Below are 19,860 nucleotides of genomic sequence, written 5' to 3'. Positions count from 1 at the left end.
ATAATCTTTCTACCAAGGTTTAGTTTACTTTTCATAATCACGTACGAACTGCTATGCTTTTTCCACATAGATGAACCTGTCGTCCCAGAAAATCCATGTATACCATCACCTTGCGGTACAAATGCAGTGTGCAAGGAACAAAACGGAGCTGGTTCTTGTGTGTGTATATCAGAATACATTGGAAATCCATACGAGGGTTGTCGACCTGAGTGTACAATCAATTCAGATTGTAGTGCTAGCCGTGCATGTATTAGATCTAAGTGTCAAGACCCATGTCCGGGAACTTGTGGTAGAAATGCACAATGCCAAGTGGTGGCGCATTTACCGTCGTGCACATGCATCCCAGGATATACTGGAAATCCATTCAGCTATTGTAACGCAATACCGCCTGAAACAGGTAAATAGTTTTTGTATCACGATAATGTTAATGTACGATTTGATAAGGTCAAAGAGCAATGGTAATCAAAAAATAAATCATTCTCAAATCACACGTAGTTTATTCAAGAAAGTTACACAAATAAACTTATTGTGCACTTCAAAATTCTTCTGGTCCGTTTAGGCTAAAGCATGTATATTTGAACCCAAACTCACAAGCAAAGTCATCTACTACCATTATGAATCGAGTATTGTCAACTTTTTAAACCATCGGATGTAATGCACAAAACCTTAAACTTTTAATTAACATTTCATACATTTTTGCAAACAGAGCCACCGGTTGACCGCAATGCATGTAATCCTTCACCATGTGGACCGAACAGTCAATGTCAGGACAATAATGGGCAAGTTAGGTGTTCATGCTTACCATTATTTATTGGAAGTCCTCCAAATTGTCGACCTGAGTGTGTTGTTAGTTCTGAGTGTCAGACGAACCTTGCTTGTATCAATCAAAAATGCCAAGATCCATGCCCTGGTACTTGCGGAAGCAATGCAGAATGCAGGGTCTTGAACCACAGTCCCGTATGTAGTTGCAGAATTGGATCAACCGGAGATCCATTCAGCTATTGCTACTCCATTCAGGGTGAGTATTTTGATAATTCAGTGAATCGAAGGTTCTATTGGTTTTATCATTGACATATATCTTGTATTTTTGTGCTCTCGATAGAACCACTACCAAACAAGGAATATCCAAAGAATCCATGCGTTCCATCTCCATGCGGACCCAATGCTGTCTGTCAGGCTATTGGTGATAATCCGTCGTGTACTTGCATGCACAATTATATCGGAGTACCTCCCAATTGTCGACCAGAATGTTCTATCAATTCTGATTGCCTTAGCAATAGGGCTTGCATAAGAGAAAAATGCAGAGACCCGTGTCCAGGATCTTGTGGTGTTGGTGCTCGTTGTACCGTTGTTAATCACATTCCAGTTTGCACATGTCTCGAAGGTTATAGCGGTGATCCTTTCAGCAGCTGTAGCCCGAAACCACCAGCAATGGGTAAGAAGTCGATACTGCGTATTTAGTACGGAAATTAGTTATTATGTAGCTTTTAGTGTTGATCACTTCTCAGAACCAACCTGAAGTCAGTGGTATAGCAGTCTATGCTTATACAATTAGGGATTTGATATTTCTAAGTTTGGACATTTTACACATGTTTTTTTATTAGATGAGCCAATCGATCCTTGTAATCCATCGCCATGTGGTTCAAATGCACGGTGCAGCGGAGGCGAATGTTCATGTTTGCCTGAATTCTACGGCGATCCTTATCAAGGCTGTCGCCCAGAATGTGTATTAAATTCGGATTGTTCTCGTGACAAAGCATGTATTCGCAACAAATGCAAAGATCCGTGTCTCGGTACTTGTGGCTCCAATGCCGAATGTTTTGTTGTCAATCATTTGCCCATGTGTAGCTGTCCTCGTAACATGACTGGAAATGCGTTTGTTTTATGCTCACCTAAGCAAGGTTTGTTTTCTTATATGAGTCAACATTGATTAATCATTACTGATAGTGGCAATAGTATTTTATCGATTCGGAAAAAGGATAATATGAAAATGGTCATTATTGCAGATCGAATTCCATCGAATCCCTGCCAGCCTTCACCTTGTGGGCCGAACAGTCACTGTCAAATAGTAAATGGACAGGCTGTGTGCTCTTGTATTCCTGGTGTTATAGGATCACCACCTACTTGCAAGCCAGAATGTGTAATCAGTTCTGATTGTGTTCAAAACAAAGCATGTAATAATCAGAAGTGTATAAACCCATGTCCTGGTACATGTGGTTTGTCAGCTCAATGTGTTCTTGTGAACCATAATCCTATATGCAGTTGTCCTTCGCAACTTACCGGAGATCCATTTGTACGATGCTATCCAGCAGGTGAGAGCAAATGTTATTTTTTCATTTGTTCACAATATAATTACAGACAGATATTCTCGTCATATGTAATTATGAATTGTTTGCTTCCAGTAAGAGAACCTGACGTACCGAAAGATCCTTGTCAACCATCTCCATGTGGCCCCAATGCCAAATGTTTAATCGTAAATGACAGTCCATCGTGTTCTTGCCTAAGCGAATTCACCGGGGTTCCGCCCAATTGTAGACCAGAGTGTATCAGCAACACTGATTGTTCTAGTCACTTAGCATGTATTAATCAAAAATGTAAGGACCCTTGTCCTGGTTCATGTGGCATAAACACTGAATGTCGAGCAATTAGCCACACCCCTATGTGTATTTGTGCTAGCGGATTTACTGGAAATCCATTTGTACAATGTACTCCGCACCAGAGTAAGCAAAACATACTTTATCACGTCATTATGATTCCATACCTCCCTTTCTACACGGTTCCACGAAAATTCATACAGGTTCATACATGAGATCCCTAGATTTTGACAACACTTTTATCATGGTATCTTTATACCAAAGCATATATAATTATTCGAAATTTCAGGCCTGGATTAACTTGCTTGAGGTTTTATTGTACATACTCTCTATCTTGAGACCTTCATCAAAAAAAAATGTGTTGTAAATCGCCTGTGAAATAGCCATTTTTACGTAAAAGCTTGTTGAATTAACTTTCAACTTGCACAGAAATGAACACCAAGTAGAACAGGTGTTAGTTTATCGATTTTTGATATCCTTTGAAATTATGCCGTAATATCGCACCTAGTTTGGGCTTGTAGTATTTTTTCAATCTTCTCATCCTATGCAGTATTGCCATTGTTGTCGGAAGCCTGAAAATAGAATGTGGTGTTAAGGTCGTGAAAAGCTCATATTCCTAAGCGTAAAATTATAATTTGGCATGCTATTATGTTCAAATGTAGCGAAGCTACGAAAGAATGCCATCCAAATCGAAAAATCTCATGTGCCCTGTATGAATAGATATAATAATTAATTTTTTTGGTTTATGAAAAATTTTTTTACAGTTCAACAACCAATTGAAGTTGATGTGTGCTCACCATCACCGTGTGGTTCAAATGCTATATGCCGTGAATTGAATGGTGCAGGCTCTTGCGTATGTTTGCCAGAATATGTTGGAAACCCATATGAAGGCTGCCGACCAGAATGTGTAATTAATTCGGATTGCGCAGCAGACAAAGCTTGCATCCGGTCTAAATGTCAGAATCCCTGCCCAGGGACCTGTGGAGCAAATGCTTATTGCCAAGTAATCAATCACTACCCAACATGTACTTGCCAAACAGGCTACAGTGGTGATCCATTCCGTTATTGTAGTGTGATAAGTAAGTTATATTCCGAAAGCGCTTTTTTCAACTGTCCGAAATTGCTATTGGAGAAATCAATTGATTGAACTTTTGTTTACCCAGCATTTGACCAACCTACACTTACGGATCCTTGCAAACCGTCACCTTGTGGACCGAACAGTCAATGTCGTGCTGTGAATCAGAAAGCTGAATGTACATGTCTACCAAACTATTTCGGAAGTCCACCATTCTGTAAACCGGAATGTAGAGTAAATTCTGAATGCCCGTCTAACCGTGCCTGTATGAATTTGAAATGCGTTGATCCATGCCCAGGCATTTGTGGTACTAATGCGAGATGCGAAACTATAAACCACAGTCCAATTTGCAGTTGCAATGCTGGTCATACTGGCGATCCATTTATAAGATGTTTCGAAATTCGTAAGTGTATATATAATATTCTTTATTAAATTCAACGCAAACCGAGCAACTTCTTTCTTCCCTGACTCTTTTAGATTTTATTGCCTTTGTGCTCAATTCTAACAGATATTAAAAGGATTATCCATAAATTATTTTATATTTTCCCAAGTTGTTTAAGGTGACTTCAACACAGACATGCTCTAATTAAATTAACTGAGATTGTTACAATGCATGCATTTTCTTTATATCAAAGAAAAATAGAGCTTTTTTCAATCATTTTTTGATATTTCATTGAAACATTTTAAGCTTTGAAACAATCCCTGGTTAATACCGTCAACACTTACTTTTAATTCTACACAAGGACAAATGAATTGAAAAGAATCAGAGAAATCCATCGTTCTATTGCACATGAAATATCCGATATATATTCATTAGCTTACAACACAACCATTTTGTAATACTGATATGAAATTTTTATATTTTAGAATTACCTGAGCCTCCACGAGTTGATCCTTGTCTACCGTCACCGTGTGGTCCATTTTCTATATGTAGAGCTATAGGGGACAGTCCATCATGCTCTTGTACACAAAACTATATTGGCTCGCCTCCTAATTGCCGCCCTGAATGTGTAATTAATGAAGATTGTCCAAGCAACAGAGCTTGTATAAGAGAAAAATGTAAAGACCCATGCCCAGGATCTTGCGGATTAGGAGCACAGTGTAACGTAGTTTATCACACCCCAATGTGTACATGTCCAGAAGGGTTCACAGGAGATCCGTTCAATAGATGCAATCTAACACCACGTAAGCCTTACCGTTTTCAGCTATCTCTTACAGGTTCATCAACAATTTTTTACAGGCTAATGTAATATGATATACTTGTATAATTACTGTAGCAATAAAACCAGTACTGACGGATCCATGCAACCCATCTCCCTGCGGATCGAATGCCAGATGCGATAATGGTTCATGCACTTGTTTGCCCGAATATCACGGAGATCCGTACTACATGTGCCGACCAGAATGCGTCTTAAACACCGATTGTCCTTACAACAAAGCTTGTATTCGTAATAAGTGTGTCGACCCTTGCCCCGGCGTTTGTGGTCAAAATGCCGAATGCAACGCTATAAATCATGTACCCATGTGCAACTGTTTACCGAACTATGAAGGAGATCCGTTCAGTTTCTGTCGGATCGTTCAAAGTAAGACTACATACCATGTCCCCATTGCATCGTCCACTGAGCACATATCTGAGCAATCGTAACTCCTTTTCCGTTAAATTTCTCGTAGAAACACCGGAAGTGAATCCTTGCAATCCATCACCCTGTGGGCCAAACAGTATTTGCCGTGAACTATCCAATCAAGCTTCATGCTTGTGCCTTCCTGAATATAACGGAGTGCCACCCAACTGCAGACCTGAGTGTTCGGTCAGTTCTGACTGTGAGCAAAACAGAGCATGTATAAATCAGAAATGTCAAAACCCGTGCATCAATACTTGTGGTCAAGATGCTCTATGTACCGTGCGCAATCACAATCCCATCTGCAGTTGTCCAGAAAAGTACACTGGCGATCCGTTCGTTTATTGTACACCTATAAGTGAGTTTTATCAGGTTACATTTGTGTATCAAGATCTATGAAATGAGAGAAACTAATTACAAGCTTCTTCGAAAACAGAGCCCTTATATACTCCTGAACCAACGGACCCTTGTAACCCGTCGCCCTGTGGACCAAATTCTCAGTGCACGCGAACTACTGCCAATACGCCCTCATGCTCCTGTGTACCGCCCTACTTGGGGCTCCCACCAAATTGTAGACCCGAGTGCGTTGTTAACGACGAGTGCCCTGCCCATGAAGCCTGTATTAATTTGAAATGTGGCGACCCTTGCATAGGCTTATGCGGAGCCAATGCATTATGCGATGTTACTTTACATCAGCCACGATGTTCATGTTCCGAGGGATATACAGGAGACCCATTTACAATATGTGCAATTGTACCATGTAAGATTTTACAAATGAATTATAATTGCCAATCACAAAGCTTAGAACAATATACGAAGCTTTTATCAGGTGCTTGGTTTTGAACATTCAAATAATATTGCCTCAGATGAAGTACAGCTTACATCCCTGCCACAAAATTACTCTATTGCGTTAATTAGGCGTCTTTCCGTAATCGGTTTACAGTACAATACTGCGTACCTACGATAAACGTTAATCCACCTCTTTGCGCTTCTATTTACCCAAATTATCGCATATATTATTACCCGCTTTTAAATCAACTATAGTGATTATTTTTTTTACTTTCTGCTGAACTAAAAATGTAATGTAAGACCGCTAGCATTGAATATTCAACTGCTTTTAAGCTTCAACTACTATTTAACAAGTTTGCAAATACACTAATTATTGCCATATCAGATGCTTTGCGTATTAATATTTACATATCATGCTAATTAGAAATGCTAATTCGTGTGTTCTTTTTCATTTCAGTTGAGCCGGAAAAACCAATAGCTCTGTTAACACCGTGTAACCCATCGCCATGTGGAGTCAATGCGTACTGTAGAGAAAGTTATAACGCAGCTATATGCGAATGCCAACCAGAGTACAGAGGCAACCCTTACGAAGCATGTAGACCAGAGTGTTCTATTAACAGTGATTGTCCAATGTCGCAGGCTTGCATACGAAATAAATGCCAAGATCCTTGCCCCGGCACGTGCGGCGTTGGTGCAATCTGTAGAGTCTCGAATCATGTTCCTGTGTGTTCTTGTCCTCCAACTACTGTTGGTGATGCATTTAGAATATGTCAAGCTGTTGTTGAAGGTGAGTCTTATTGTATATAATTACATATGTATATCGGAGATTCCATTTAAAGTCGATTACTTTATTTCGTCACTTCTGTCATACATGAGGTTGAATGGTCAGACAAAATCTGAATATTGACCGTCTGAATCAAAAGTTAGGAGAAGAGAAAAAAAAACTGTTGAAAAAATCTGTAACATTTTTATTGGCGCCAATTACAATGAATATGAAAGAAAGAATATCCATACTATAATAATAGACATGAATCTGAGCAAATTCAAATAACACTAGCTAAGATATTGTTTTGCTCGCTGATCTTGCTGTATAATTATTGTGGTGGGTATTTCTGTACGCACTTGCAAGGTATTAAATTCACATATTCTGCTGGCACAAAAATATCGTAAATACTACGTAAAAGTAAGAGAGTAAATAGCATTGCTTGAGTAGGCGAAACATACTTTTTCCAACTATCAGCATAGTGGCAATTCTTTTCCATCTGACTTCGAGTCATATTAGCTGACATTCAAAACGTTCGCAACATATATTCAACACTCCTCCGTACGGAGACCGTTATTATAGAGCAATTGAAGTCTACAAAATCAAATAATTTTTAAATATCTGTTCTTTTTTTAAATTTCAATCTTATCGACAGTCACATTTGCATACACAATTCTATTCATCTTGTTTATGAAATCAGTCAATCATAGACAGGTTTGCTGAATTATTTTATGATTTATCATATTTATAGAAGGTCTCTTCCTCAACCTTCTTTCTCCGAAAGTTTGGATAATTTTTGATTTTTAGCAATACTGAACCCTGTCTTTTAAATGTATCATATGAAACATGTCATGAATTGAGTTTTACTCACTTCTTTAAGCATCATTCATACATGTGCTGCATAAAACTTACAGATTCCAGAGAAAAAGATCCATGCAATCCTTCACCATGTGGACCAAATGCCATCTGCCAGAGGCAAGGAATCACAGTTTCGTGCGTATGCCCACCAAGTTTGTTGGGTGATCCGTTTAGTGTCAGTGGCTGTAAGCCTGAATGCGTATTGAGCTCTGATTGCCCTGGAGATAAAGCTTGTATTAGCACAAAATGTGTTAATCCTTGTTTACAAGGTATTTGCGGATTTGGAGCCGAGTGCAAGGTCATCAATCACAGTCCACTGTGCAGTTGTCCCCAACCAAAAGTTGGCAATCCATTTGTTGAATGTTACGAAATCAAAGGTGAGTTTCAAGCGAGATTAGGAATGAGACCACTAAATTGATGCATCCAAGATCTACCTTGGATCAGTGCTAAAATAATGAAAACTATTGCCTGCTTGATGACAGTTTCACTGAAATTTCAATGCTCTTTTTTATCTCAGAATAAGAAAGTATGTTGTTTCTTCAATTTCCATTAGAAACCGATCCGTGTAATCCATCTCCATGCAATGCCAACGGAGAATGCCGTGTAAGAAACGGAGCTGCCGTGTGCATATATCCAGAATGTGTTATCAATCAAGATTGTCCACGAAACAGAGCTTGTTACTCTCAGAAATGTAGAGATCCATGCATAGGAAGTTGCGGTATTAATTCGTTCTGCCAGACCGTAAATCATGCAGCTATCTGTTCATGCCCAAGTGGTTATATAGGAGACCCTCAAATACAATGTAGACCTCTCATGATTACTGAAGGTAATATCGTTTTAAATATGATTACATTATTGCTTATCAATTTGGTCGTCTAATGAAACGTTTTTACCACCTTGATTATCTTGCTCAGATGTTCCAAAACCCGAATGTACCAACAACGAAGATTGTGCAAATGACAAAGCCTGCATAGAACAGCGATGTATCAATCCTTGCAGCTTGAATTCGTGTGGCCAGAATAGCGTTTGCCATGTTCAATTGCACAGAGCAATTTGTGTGTGCAATGATGGTTTCACTGGCAATCCGCAACAGAATTGTTATGAACGTGAGTGAAAAAAAGCCTATTTCTCACCATCTAATTAATTGTAATAACTGAATTTTAGTATTTATGAATGTTTAAATTTTGACAAAATAATTGTTTCTCATATAGTTGGATGCCGTAACGATGACGAGTGTTCACTTAGTCAAACGTGTTACAACAAAGAATGTATCGACGCATGTCTGATCACACAGTGCGGCTCAAATGCCATGTGTCGTTCGAATGGTTATCATAAAGCTCATTGCTATTGCCCTGATGGATACATCGGTGATGCTTATCAAATATGTGAGAGACCTGAATGTACAGTGGACAGCGACTGTGCGTTATTCTTAGCTTGCCGCAATACGAAATGTGTAGATCCATGCGATTGCTCGTCGTCAGCTCAATGCTCTGTCTTCAACCATCAACCAACATGTAGATGTCCACCCGGATACATTGGTGATCCCTACAAATCCTGCACACTAGGTAATATAAATATCGATTTTATTTATGGTGACAATAGTTTACAACGATAAAGACGGAGATTGTATAAACTCTGTTTTGCAGAACCAATATTCCCAGCACCAGAATGTACCATGGATGCAAATTGTGCCAGTAGGCTGGCGTGCTTCAGTGGAACGTGTAAAAATCCATGTGACCAATCGCATCCCTGTGGCACCAACGCTAAGTGCACTGTCATCGACACATTACCTATGAGGACAATGGTTTGCGAATGTTTACCAAACTTCATCGGCGATGCACATGTTGCCTGTACACCAGGTATTTACTGCATCCACAAATGGAGAATTTTTTATCAGTATCATTTCATACTAAATAATGCAATTATATTGTTTCAGATTACTAACATCAGCATGCTTGTAATATATCCTGTAAATTTTGTAGTATATGTATAATACAACCAATTCTGTTTCACTTGCTTTCTTTTCGGTGCAGCATCATTTTTCATTTGCATCTGTTGTCGAATTATTTAAAATACGTGTTTATAATTTTATTTCAAATTTCAATTTTTAGTTGACAAAGCTATCGAACTTGGCTGTAAATCTGATTCGGATTGTAGTCCAAATACAGCATGTTTGAATCGTCAATGTATTGATCCATGCACCACGAGACCCTGTGCAGCCTCAGCTGAATGTCACGTGGATAATCATAGGCACACGTGCCAGTGTCCAACGGACTTTACAGGCAACCCACTATCATACTGTTACAGAGGTAAGTAATCCAAATATATTGATAATTCGTAATCATGTACTTATTATCACAAATCTTGCTAATTAAGTTTTATCACGTTTCGACACAATTTTCATCCCACAATTAATAATATCCTTGATTATAGAAAACGAAGCTTTACCAGAGTGCATATCAGACCTAGAATGTTCTATAAGCCAGGCATGTCTGAACAAGCGTTGTCAAGATCCATGCTTGAGTAATTCTTGTGGTTTGAATGCAAAATGTGTCACCATAAATCATCACCCAACATGTAATTGTGAGCAAGGATTTGCTGGAGACCCGCAAGTTCAATGCTTTAGACGTAAGTTTTGATGCAGTGGGAAATGAATTTTGATGAGTTTGATAATATTTTGCATCCACAAATATACTTCTTGTATTCACAGCGGAGTGTAGAACGGATAATGATTGCCCAGTGGATAAGGCCTGCAGAAATGCGAATTGTGTTAATCCTTGCTCAAACGAAGAAATACTGTGCGGTCGTGGAGCACAATGCACTGTTTTCTCTCACAGAGCTCAGTGCAGCTGCCCGTCAGGAACTCAAGGAAATCCACAAGTAGCCTGTGTTACAGGAATTTGCCAGTATAATGAAGATTGTGGGGATCACGAAGCGTGCGACAGATTAAACAGAGTTTGCAGACCCGTTTGTGATTCTGAAACTTGCGCAGAAACTGCAACGTGTCTTGCAAGAGATCATCAACCAAAGTGCGTCTGTGCACCCGGAACAGTAGGAAACCCATATATAGAATGCACAGGTCAGTTGTAGGCATGTTTTGTAGAATGACGCAGATGTTATCATGAATGAATAGTGTAGCTACCGAGGCTCTTCAGATTCATTTTAACTTTGCTACAGCCAATCATTAGCATTTATAAAAAAAACTTATATTTAAAAATATGCTACAAATTTTAGGAGAACCTAAAGAGCCGAACGGAATTCGTCCACAATGTACAGAAGACGCTGAATGTCGTTCAGGGTTGGCATGTATCAATGCAAGATGTCAAGACCCATGCGCTTCTAGTAATATGTGCAGTAATGATCAACAATGCAGAGTATTAGACACATTACCACTGCGCACGATGATATGTCAATGCCCAACAAATACAGTCACTGATGATAATGGCAATTGCAAGAAGATTCGTAAGTATTCAACATATTGGTCTTTGTAAAAATAATTATAGAAGTTTGCCCATCGTCTGTGGATTATATTCGTTTGAAAAGTTTATTAACATAAGTAGAAACCAAACAAGTGAAAGATTTATTGAATTTATTTAAGTTGATTTCATGTGTGAATAATGCGGGAAAATATCATTATTCATTTAGCAGTGAACGACGTTCAATGTCGTTCCGACCGAGAATGTAGTGATCCGGAAAAATGCGACAGCGGAAGATGCGTCGAAGCTTGCCGCTTGAATCAATGTGGAATCAATGCTCTATGCAAATCGGTATCGCACAATGCACTCTGCTCATGTGCTCCAGGATACACTGGAAATGCGCATTTCGAGTGTACGAATGGTGAGTAATATTTGAATCTCGTTTCAAATTCATAACTAATTGATCATGTAAGAAATAAAAATACAATTAGTTCAAATGGTCACACACAATAAACTGAAAAAAATTCAACTCCTCAGAAGGTAGAGAACCAATGCCAGGAATACAACCAGAGTGTTATGCCAATGACGAATGTGCGACTGACAAACAGTGCATTAATTATCTTTGCGTAAATCCGTGCGTTGCTGGTGAGCCTTGTGGAAGAAACTCTTTGTGCCATGTAGACAAGCATAATCCAGTATGCAGATGTCCAAATAATTACATGGGCGATCCTAAAACGGAGTGTATACCACGTAAGAAAATATTTCATTTAATCATGTACAAATAATCAGATAAGCAATTTGCAAACTATTTTACTATATTTATTTATTTATTTATTTAATATTTCCACGAGTCGAGCCTTTTTACATAAAAATGACGATAAGTAAAAAAAAAAAAATCCTGGATTGGCAAGAATACATTATTCTTTTTCGTAGTTTTTTTTTTATTTTATTTTTTTTATATATATATTACTTTCATTATTTGTATTCTGTCCTCAGCTTCACTTGTCGTTGGCTGTGTATCGAACAGCGAGTGTGCTGGTACTGAAGCATGTGTCAATGGCTTGTGCACCAGCCCTTGTAACTGTGGACCAAATGCTAAGTGTACCGTCAGCAATCATTACCCATCTTGTGTTTGTGCTCCTGGATATTCTGGAAACCCACAGCTCAGATGTACTAAAGGTAAGATATTGACCTATGCAATTATCACTCAATTTAGTATACACGACTTATATGCAAGTGACAGTTTGAAAAGTGGCAGAAGATTGATTCAAGTTATGAGAACTTTAGAAAAGTAAACTTTATAGAGTTCGATGAGCATAATAGGAACTAGACTCAAAGCTGCACAATGAAAAAATTTATTAGTGCTTGCATAAGCTTCTAAACAAAACTGTTTATCACGAAACACTGAATTTGGTCCTCAAAGATATGTGCCAGACTCCATAAAATTTTATTCTGAAAAGACATAATTTCAATTCTCCTTCATCCACTTTTTTATCTTGTAATAGATAAGTGAACACAGTTAATCAATTTTTAAAGAGAAGCAATGGTGATTTACTATACGTATAACCGATTTGTTTGTAGAGTAGGTCAATTCATAATGACAATGACATTTTTTCGTGTTTAGTGGAATGCGAAACGAACAATGACTGCAGTTATACAGACACCTGCTACAACGGTCAATGCGTGAGCCCATGTATAATTGAAAACAATTGCGCTATTAACGCTGAGTGCTACGGTCAGAATCATCAAGCGTCATGCCGATGCGGTGTTGGATTTTATGGAAATCCCGAAGTACTGTGCGAGAGACCAGAGTGCCACAGTGATTTTGACTGTCCTCATAATCTCGCTTGTCAAAATATGCGTTGCATAAATCCTTGCCTCGATCGGTCACCTTGTGCACAAAACGCCATATGCTATGTACAGAATCATGCAGCTGCATGTCGATGTCCCGAATATGCACCTACTGGAAATCCATTCTCGTATTGTGAAAAACGGACCGTGATTGCTAACAACACTCTAGAGTGCGAGAAGGATATTGATTGTCCCAGCAAGTTAGCTTGTATCAAAAATAGCTGTCAGAATCCGTGCGCAATTATTAGACCATGCATGGAAAATGCCCGTTGTGATGTCTTGGATACCACTCCAGTAAGAACTATGACCTGCACTTGCCCTGAAGGATGGATCACAGATTCAGATGGAATATGCAGACCTGGCAAGTTCTTTTACAACTCATTTTTCAAATTCCGTGTTACTAATCAAATTCACATCACGAAATTAATAAACCTGTTTTCATATTGCAGTATTGTTGGTTTCGACTGCCAGCTGCACATCGGACGATGAGTGTCGACAAAGTGAGTCATGCATCAACAGACTATGCCGGGATCCATGTAATTGTGGCGCAAACGCAGTCTGCTACGTTAAAGACCACAAGCCTGTATGTTCCTGTGAACAGGGTTATCAAGGAAATCCAAATCTGGCTTGTCACTCAGTTGATTGCCAAGCAGATTCCGATTGCACAGATGACAAGTCTTGCGTAAACAACAACTGCGTGAATCCGTGCTTACTTTCGAATCCTTGTGCTATAAACGCTGAATGTTATGCTACCAACCATGTGACCAACTGTCGCTGTCGCAGCGGATATTATGGTAATCCGTTGGAGAGGTGCTTGGTGATTGGGTGTTACACCAACAGTGATTGCTCTGACGATCACGCGTGTATCAACATGCAATGTATTGACCCATGTCTTCGTGATAGACCTTGTTCGCCACGCGCAGAGTGCAGATCTCAAAACCATATACCAGTGTGCAGATGCCCGCCACAGTATAATGGAAACCCATACATCAATTGTCAGCCAATAGAAGAGCCCGAATGCCGACAAGACGGCGACTGTCCGACACAACTTGCATGCCTTAATCAAAAATGTCAAGATCCATGTCCCGTCATACACCCTTGTCAGGATCCATCCAAATGTGAAGTACTGTCCACTTTCCCTGTTCGCACAATGATATGCGTATGCCCAAGCGGATATGTCAGTAGTGGCAGCGGCACGTGTCAACCAACGGCACCTATCATAGCGATTGGAGAGTGTACGAGAGATACAGACTGTGCCACGGACAAGGCCTGCATTAACGCTGTATGTAGAGATCCTTGCAACTGCGGAGCATTTGCTATATGCCAAGTTGTTAATAATAAACCAATCTGCTCTTGCGAGGATGGATATGATGGGAATCCAGAAATACAGTGTGCACGAGGTAAAGAATTTTAGTACATAATTGTTCTTGCTTAATTTTTATAAATACGTTCATTTCTACATTCATCTTATGCAACGCAATATTGTCAAATTCTGAATTACTTTGTACCAAAGTTAGAAGCAACAGACCAAGTTGCTTTTTCCTCACCAAATGAAAGTTGTTATGATTTTATGTATGGTTATGAATCACAACACACCGTTTATGATCACAATTTCGAGCAAATCAAGTATCACGTATGGCAACTCCATAAGCATAGTGTAGTAACGGAGCAGAACATGATTTTATTCATACTACGGCATATCAACTGTCATAAATAATTATCAGGAAATTTGATGACAAATAATGATCTTCTTCCAGTGCTTGGTTGTCAATCCGATGACGAGTGTATTGGAACTCACACCTGTATCCAGCATAACTGCATACCGGCATGTTCACCGGCATTGATTGATTGCGGAGAAGGAGCAGAGTGTCATGGTATAAACCATAAGGGTATTTGCGAGTGTCCGCCTGGCTTCGGTGGTAATCCAAGAGTCAGTTGTGGGCTGCTGGGCTGCAGAAGTAGTACTGACTGTCCAACCAACAAGGCGTGCATTAACAACAAGTGCGAAAATCCCTGCAACTTTGATGTGTGTAATAACCAGACTGACTGTAATGTTTACAACCATGCCATTGAATGTACCTGTCCGCCGGGTTACAGAGGAAACCCCAAATCTGGTTGCACCAAAGGTAATTTTTTTAACGAAAGTTGCAGATCATCTAATTATGTATTATAGGCTACCCCTAGATTCAAGCCTCAAGTATGTGACAAAGTAAATTAAAAGTTTGATGATTATTTTAGTTTATAATCAATATCTGAACGTTGACTTGTAATGTTGAATTTTGTGACTTGCAGTCGTCGAAACATGTCTATCCGATTCCGACTGCCCATCACAGACAGCATGCTTTAGTGGAGAGTGCGTTAATCCTTGCATTAGGATCGAGCCATGTGGTATCAATGCCCAATGTACAGTACTCGATTCTAATCCAGTAAGGACAATGATTTGCGAATGCCTACCAGGATATCGGGGTAACGCTGTTGTTCACTGTGAAAAAGGTATTGTTTCCTGATTTGTAATGTTTATTGTTCATGAAGCTAAAATATTTGAGATTATGGCATACAGATTGTCTTAACAACAATGCACCGAACTCTGTGGCTTGTAATTATAGCACATCGCCAATGCTTGCAAACTAAGGATTCTTCACCGACACTTTATTTATTATACAAAGAGCATAAGAATGAATAGATTCAGTGTGATCAAAATTTACAGCACCACGTGAAGTAACTGTTTCTCTTATTTCCAGAAAATATTTGTCCAATTGAACGTGGTCAAATTCGTAACAACAAAGGCGAATGCGTCTGTCAGCCAGACTTTGCCAAGAATGAAAACGAACTTTGCGTACCCTGCCGCGTCGAAGCTGGTATGAAAATCAACGAACAAGGTTATTGCGAGTGCGCTCTAGATAGAGGAATGGTGATAGATCAGTACGGGCATTGCATATGTGATACTAACCACGGATATTATCTAGATAGGAATGGAAACTGCATTGCAAGTATGTAAACTTACACCGGCATTACAATTATAGTTAATAACTATTCAGTGAACATTTTCCCAAAGAATCTACCCATAATCCGATTGAATATATCGCTTTCAGGAGGAATATTAAAATGTATGCAGGACAATGATTGCGACGACGATAAATATTGTGAACAAATTACACATACGTGTCAAAACCCATGCAACAACAAAAACTGTGGCATCTATGCTCGTTGTAATGTGACGAAACATGAAGCTGAATGCGTCTGCATTAATGGCTACGTCAGAGACGCAAATGGGGACTGCAGTATGTTCATATTTGTTTCTTGCGTACTACCCAGAGAAAATGAGACAGGAGGCACAATTTGAACACGATTTCTGATAAAATATGCCAGCTTTTTTTTCATCACACATGTTATTACCAATTACCTCTGTAGCTTAGATCACTAAACCAATATTCAATAATTATTAGTGAACTCCATAAATAAGGTGTGCAAATTTCGGGAAGTCTTTATTGAAATTGGAAGTACTTTTGCTCTACGATCTTCTGTCTCTTTATTCTTTATATTAGCCTTGAAACGGTAAGATAGATAAATTCAGATGAGGTATATTTTTATTGTTGCATTTTTCGCAGTATATAACAGGACTACCAACTTCCGCACCGATTTCCCAGCATCAACAATAGTCAGGTGTCTCTCTGATGGAGTAGAAGTTCAAGTTCGAATGAATGATCGAGGCTTCAATGGAGTAATTTATGTCAAGGGATACAGTAAAGACGAACAGTGTCATCGTGTCATCTCTACACCACGAGATACTTTACCTCAATTAGAAGTATTCAAGGTTTCATTCGGTAATTGTGGACTGGTACACATCAACGTAAGTACATTCTGTTTGTTACTGTATAATTTGTGATTATAAAAAGAAATTTTACGCGCAATGCTCATTAAAAAATGTATTCGTTATAGGGCCAAGCTAGTTTTGTACTGGTTATTCAGAAGCATCCCAAACTTATGACTTCAATGGCACAAGCATACTATATCAAGTGCCTGTACCAAACCGGAGAACAAATTGTAACTCTTGGATTCAATGTTTCAATGCTGACCACCGCAGGCACAATTGCTAACACTGGACCTCCACCTATGTGTGTAATGAAAATCGTTTCTCAAAATGGCAATGAAATTAGCTCAGCTGAGATCGGAGATAATCTTATACTGCAAGTTGATGTAGAACCCCAAAGTAAGCACAAAAAACTGGCATACAGTTAATTTATTAAATTACAACTCTATATCACTCACAAATTAAAAACAAATTTCTTTACAAGGTATCCAGTAAACAGTTTATTAATTACGATTAATAACCCTTATCGTTTTATCAAATGATTAGCATTTCGTGTTAATTCATATTTGTGTATAAATAATTTAACAACCATATTTCTTAATCTGTATCGGACTAATTTTCAATCCTACAAAGACGAACTATACATGCACTACGTACACAAATGTATTAATTTTGCACTAATAGACAACTCTTTTGACCGAAAGATGAATTTATTTCGTGATCTGGTAGACGAAAACAAAAACGATATGCGAAACTTCACTAATCCATTGACTGGCAAAATAGGCCTTGAGTGAAATCACGTACTAGAAACAATAAATTATGCATGTATTTCAGCAATTTATGGTGGATTCGCTCGCAATTGCGTAGCTAAAACTAAGGAGGACAACATGGAAAATGAATACGTGGTAACAGATGAAAATGGTTGCGCAACCGATCCAACAATATTTGGCGAGTGGGTGCATGGCCCAGACGGTCGATCTTTATGGGCTAGTTTTAACGCCTTCAAATTCCCTAGTAGCGACAATATAAGATTCCAGTGTAATATTCGCGTATGCTTTGGAAAATGTCAACCGGTAATTTTCGAACCCTTATTTTGATTCTGTTCTTATACCCTTTTTAACAATGTATCGTTTTGTCAATTATCGCTTGTTATCGATAGGTGAATTGTCGAGGCTATAATGCATTTGGCAGACGACGCAGAGATGTGGAACCTGATCCAAACGACACTGCACTAAGTTTAGATGACGACTACGGACAACTTCGAGAAGAAATAATAATTCAATCAAATCTTATATTTACCGCTGAAAGAAAAGAAGAACGATTTACAGCAGATCCTGCCGAGGGTAAATTTACGAAGTTATAATTTATCGATTCTTCCGAAGTATTGTTCAAAATCGATTTCAGTAAGTCAATATTCACGAATTGATATATTTTTCATCATTTCCAGCTCCCTCAGCTCAGCGTGTAGAAGATATTTGCGTGTCTATGGTTGGATTCATCATTTCATTAGTGATTACTGCACTTTTGGCACTAGTCGCGGTAGCTATTGCTGTCTCCTGTTGGTTAATGGCGTATCGTCGTCAGCCAAAGACTGCAGGACCGTTGCCGCATCCCCCAGAATTTCCAAATCCGTTGTTCACTACAGATTCTGTAGCTGAACCATCTCCGGACTATCATTTGTCATAAGTCTGTAGAGATGAATAATTGTGTTAATATAGTTTAAATAGGGGTTGATAGAAAAAAATTACGACATTTCACGGAATACGTTACTGACCATTCGCGTCTTGGTCAGTGCTGCATTTCTCAATACATCTCCTCCAATGGCTAATTTTTCTTTTTTTTTTCTATGGGTTCAGTAATCGACGAAAATGTAAGATCGTAAAAAAAAAAAAAAAAAAATACAACCTAATTCTCTCATATTGTTCGAATAATGGGAGATTTAATTGGTATCTATGGTGATGGCCTATTCCATTAACTAGACTTACGTAAAACGACGTCATGTCTACCATTGAACTTTTCTACGCATTTCTTTCCTTCTTTTACCTTCAGCCATTGGAGGATTTGATTTATATAAATATCTATTTTTTAAATAAATATGAATAGTTTATTATTATAATAACTTTAATTAACTGTGAAGTCAAATGAATTAGTCTAATATAGATTTCTTACTTGTAATAGAAACGACTGTACATTTTATCTAATAAAATGCTAATAAAAATACTACTAATCTTGTAAATCATTACTTTCACAGCTTTCCATATAATTTGTGGAGTTCTGCTTATAATGTTTCGCATAAGCATATGTCTCACAAACTCAACATGTGCGCTATGGACTGGATTTTCGCAGGCGTGAAATTGACGCGATGGCAACTTTACGCACCAGCGCTTCGTCGTCGGCGGGAAAAGTCGCTCATGAAAATGGGTACCGGTGCAATGGCAAAATACCGCGCGTTGAAACCCAAGTGGTTAGATCAATGGATCTCAATTATATGTTTATTCGAAGAATTTAAAAATGTAGGATCTGTAATTGGAAGTGTGAAGAAATGGAGAAATTAAAAAAGTGAGACGAAGTCTAGCTGATGGCGTATTCGGACTGCGCGCAATCGATTCTCCTTGCAAAATTACGTCGATATCATGCATCAAAGAATTGATTTAAATATTTTTCAAAATCGGCCAAGTTTCGACTAAAAAAATCCAAAACAGCTGATCTTGCTTTTTTGCGATTTTCAAAGCTCAGAAACTTTTCGTCTCAGAATCGTTTTGCAGGATTCTTGTTTTATTGATTGGATTTTCCGGAATGCGAAAAAGACATTAAAAAGAGCATGAGACCAACAGTAGAGGAATGACGAAGAAAATCTTTCGTTTTTCGGCAGTAACTGATACGTTGCGTGCAGCGTATTTCATAGAGCTTGTCTATGAGTTATATGAGTAGCTCTGTTCAAGATATACAGGTAAGAAAATAATCATATTCATTCTCCTTATTCTAAAATCGTAATACGTGTAATGCCTTGAAACCAATCGAGTATTGAAATCTTTTTTATTATTGTTTATTGTTCAGAAGAAAGGCCCTGGCCAAATCACAATA

The 19,860-nt window shown here is 38.5% G+C and overlaps 1 protein-coding gene across 2 annotated transcripts in view; it reads left to right on the top strand.

Annotated features, from left to right (window-relative positions):
• Positions 1–18,996, top strand: part of LOC124300621 (uncharacterized) — a 131,839-nt gene extending 112,843 nt beyond the window's left edge. The window contains exons 152-187 of one of the 2 annotated variants that reach the window (XM_046754912.1): positions 71–397; positions 707–1,018; positions 1,103–1,435; positions 1,605–1,901; positions 2,007–2,312; positions 2,403–2,720; positions 3,359–3,673; positions 3,758–4,072; positions 4,537–4,854; positions 4,947–5,252; positions 5,341–5,646; positions 5,725–6,048; positions 6,535–6,864; positions 7,755–8,075; positions 8,252–8,524; positions 8,613–8,804; positions 8,910–9,263; positions 9,345–9,557; positions 9,810–10,007; positions 10,132–10,326; positions 10,409–10,777; positions 10,933–11,160; positions 11,347–11,535; positions 11,652–11,864; positions 12,111–12,293; positions 12,739–13,326; positions 13,415–14,365; positions 14,723–15,091; positions 15,258–15,458; positions 15,707–15,955; positions 16,058–16,246; positions 16,574–16,815; positions 16,905–17,175; positions 17,611–17,849; positions 17,936–18,119; positions 18,224–18,996. In XM_046754912.1, coding sequence (XP_046610868.1) covers positions 71–397; positions 707–1,018; positions 1,103–1,435; positions 1,605–1,901; positions 2,007–2,312; positions 2,403–2,720; positions 3,359–3,673; positions 3,758–4,072; positions 4,537–4,854; positions 4,947–5,252; positions 5,341–5,646; positions 5,725–6,048; positions 6,535–6,864; positions 7,755–8,075; positions 8,252–8,524; positions 8,613–8,804; positions 8,910–9,263; positions 9,345–9,557; positions 9,810–10,007; positions 10,132–10,326; positions 10,409–10,777; positions 10,933–11,160; positions 11,347–11,535; positions 11,652–11,864; positions 12,111–12,293; positions 12,739–13,326; positions 13,415–14,365; positions 14,723–15,091; positions 15,258–15,458; positions 15,707–15,955; positions 16,058–16,246; positions 16,574–16,815; positions 16,905–17,175; positions 17,611–17,849; positions 17,936–18,119; positions 18,224–18,462 — 10,757 coding nt within the window. In that variant the 3' untranslated portion in view covers positions 18,463–18,996. Of the gene's footprint in view, positions 1–70; positions 398–706; positions 1,019–1,102; positions 1,436–1,604; positions 1,902–2,006; positions 2,313–2,402; positions 2,721–3,358; positions 3,674–3,757; positions 4,073–4,536; positions 4,855–4,946; positions 5,253–5,340; positions 5,647–5,724; positions 6,049–6,534; positions 6,865–7,754; positions 8,076–8,251; positions 8,525–8,612; positions 8,805–8,909; positions 9,264–9,344; positions 9,558–9,809; positions 10,008–10,131; positions 10,327–10,408; positions 10,778–10,932; positions 11,161–11,343; positions 11,536–11,651; positions 11,865–12,110; positions 12,294–12,738; positions 13,327–13,414; positions 14,366–14,722; positions 15,092–15,257; positions 15,459–15,706; positions 15,956–16,057; positions 16,247–16,573; positions 16,816–16,904; positions 17,176–17,610; positions 17,850–17,935; positions 18,120–18,223 lie in introns of both variants that reach the window. The other variant, XM_046754911.1, reaches the window with a different exon arrangement.
• Positions 18,997–19,860: the final 864 nt, after the last annotated feature.

The sequence above is a fragment of the Neodiprion virginianus genome, chromosome 3 (assembly GCF_021901495.1).
Source record: "Neodiprion virginianus isolate iyNeoVirg1 chromosome 3, iyNeoVirg1.1, whole genome shotgun sequence".
NCBI classification, from domain to species: domain Eukaryota; kingdom Metazoa; phylum Arthropoda; class Insecta; order Hymenoptera; family Diprionidae; genus Neodiprion; species Neodiprion virginianus.
The sequence above is the reverse complement of the archived record's forward strand: the minus strand, read 5'-3'. Positions and strand labels throughout refer to the sequence as shown.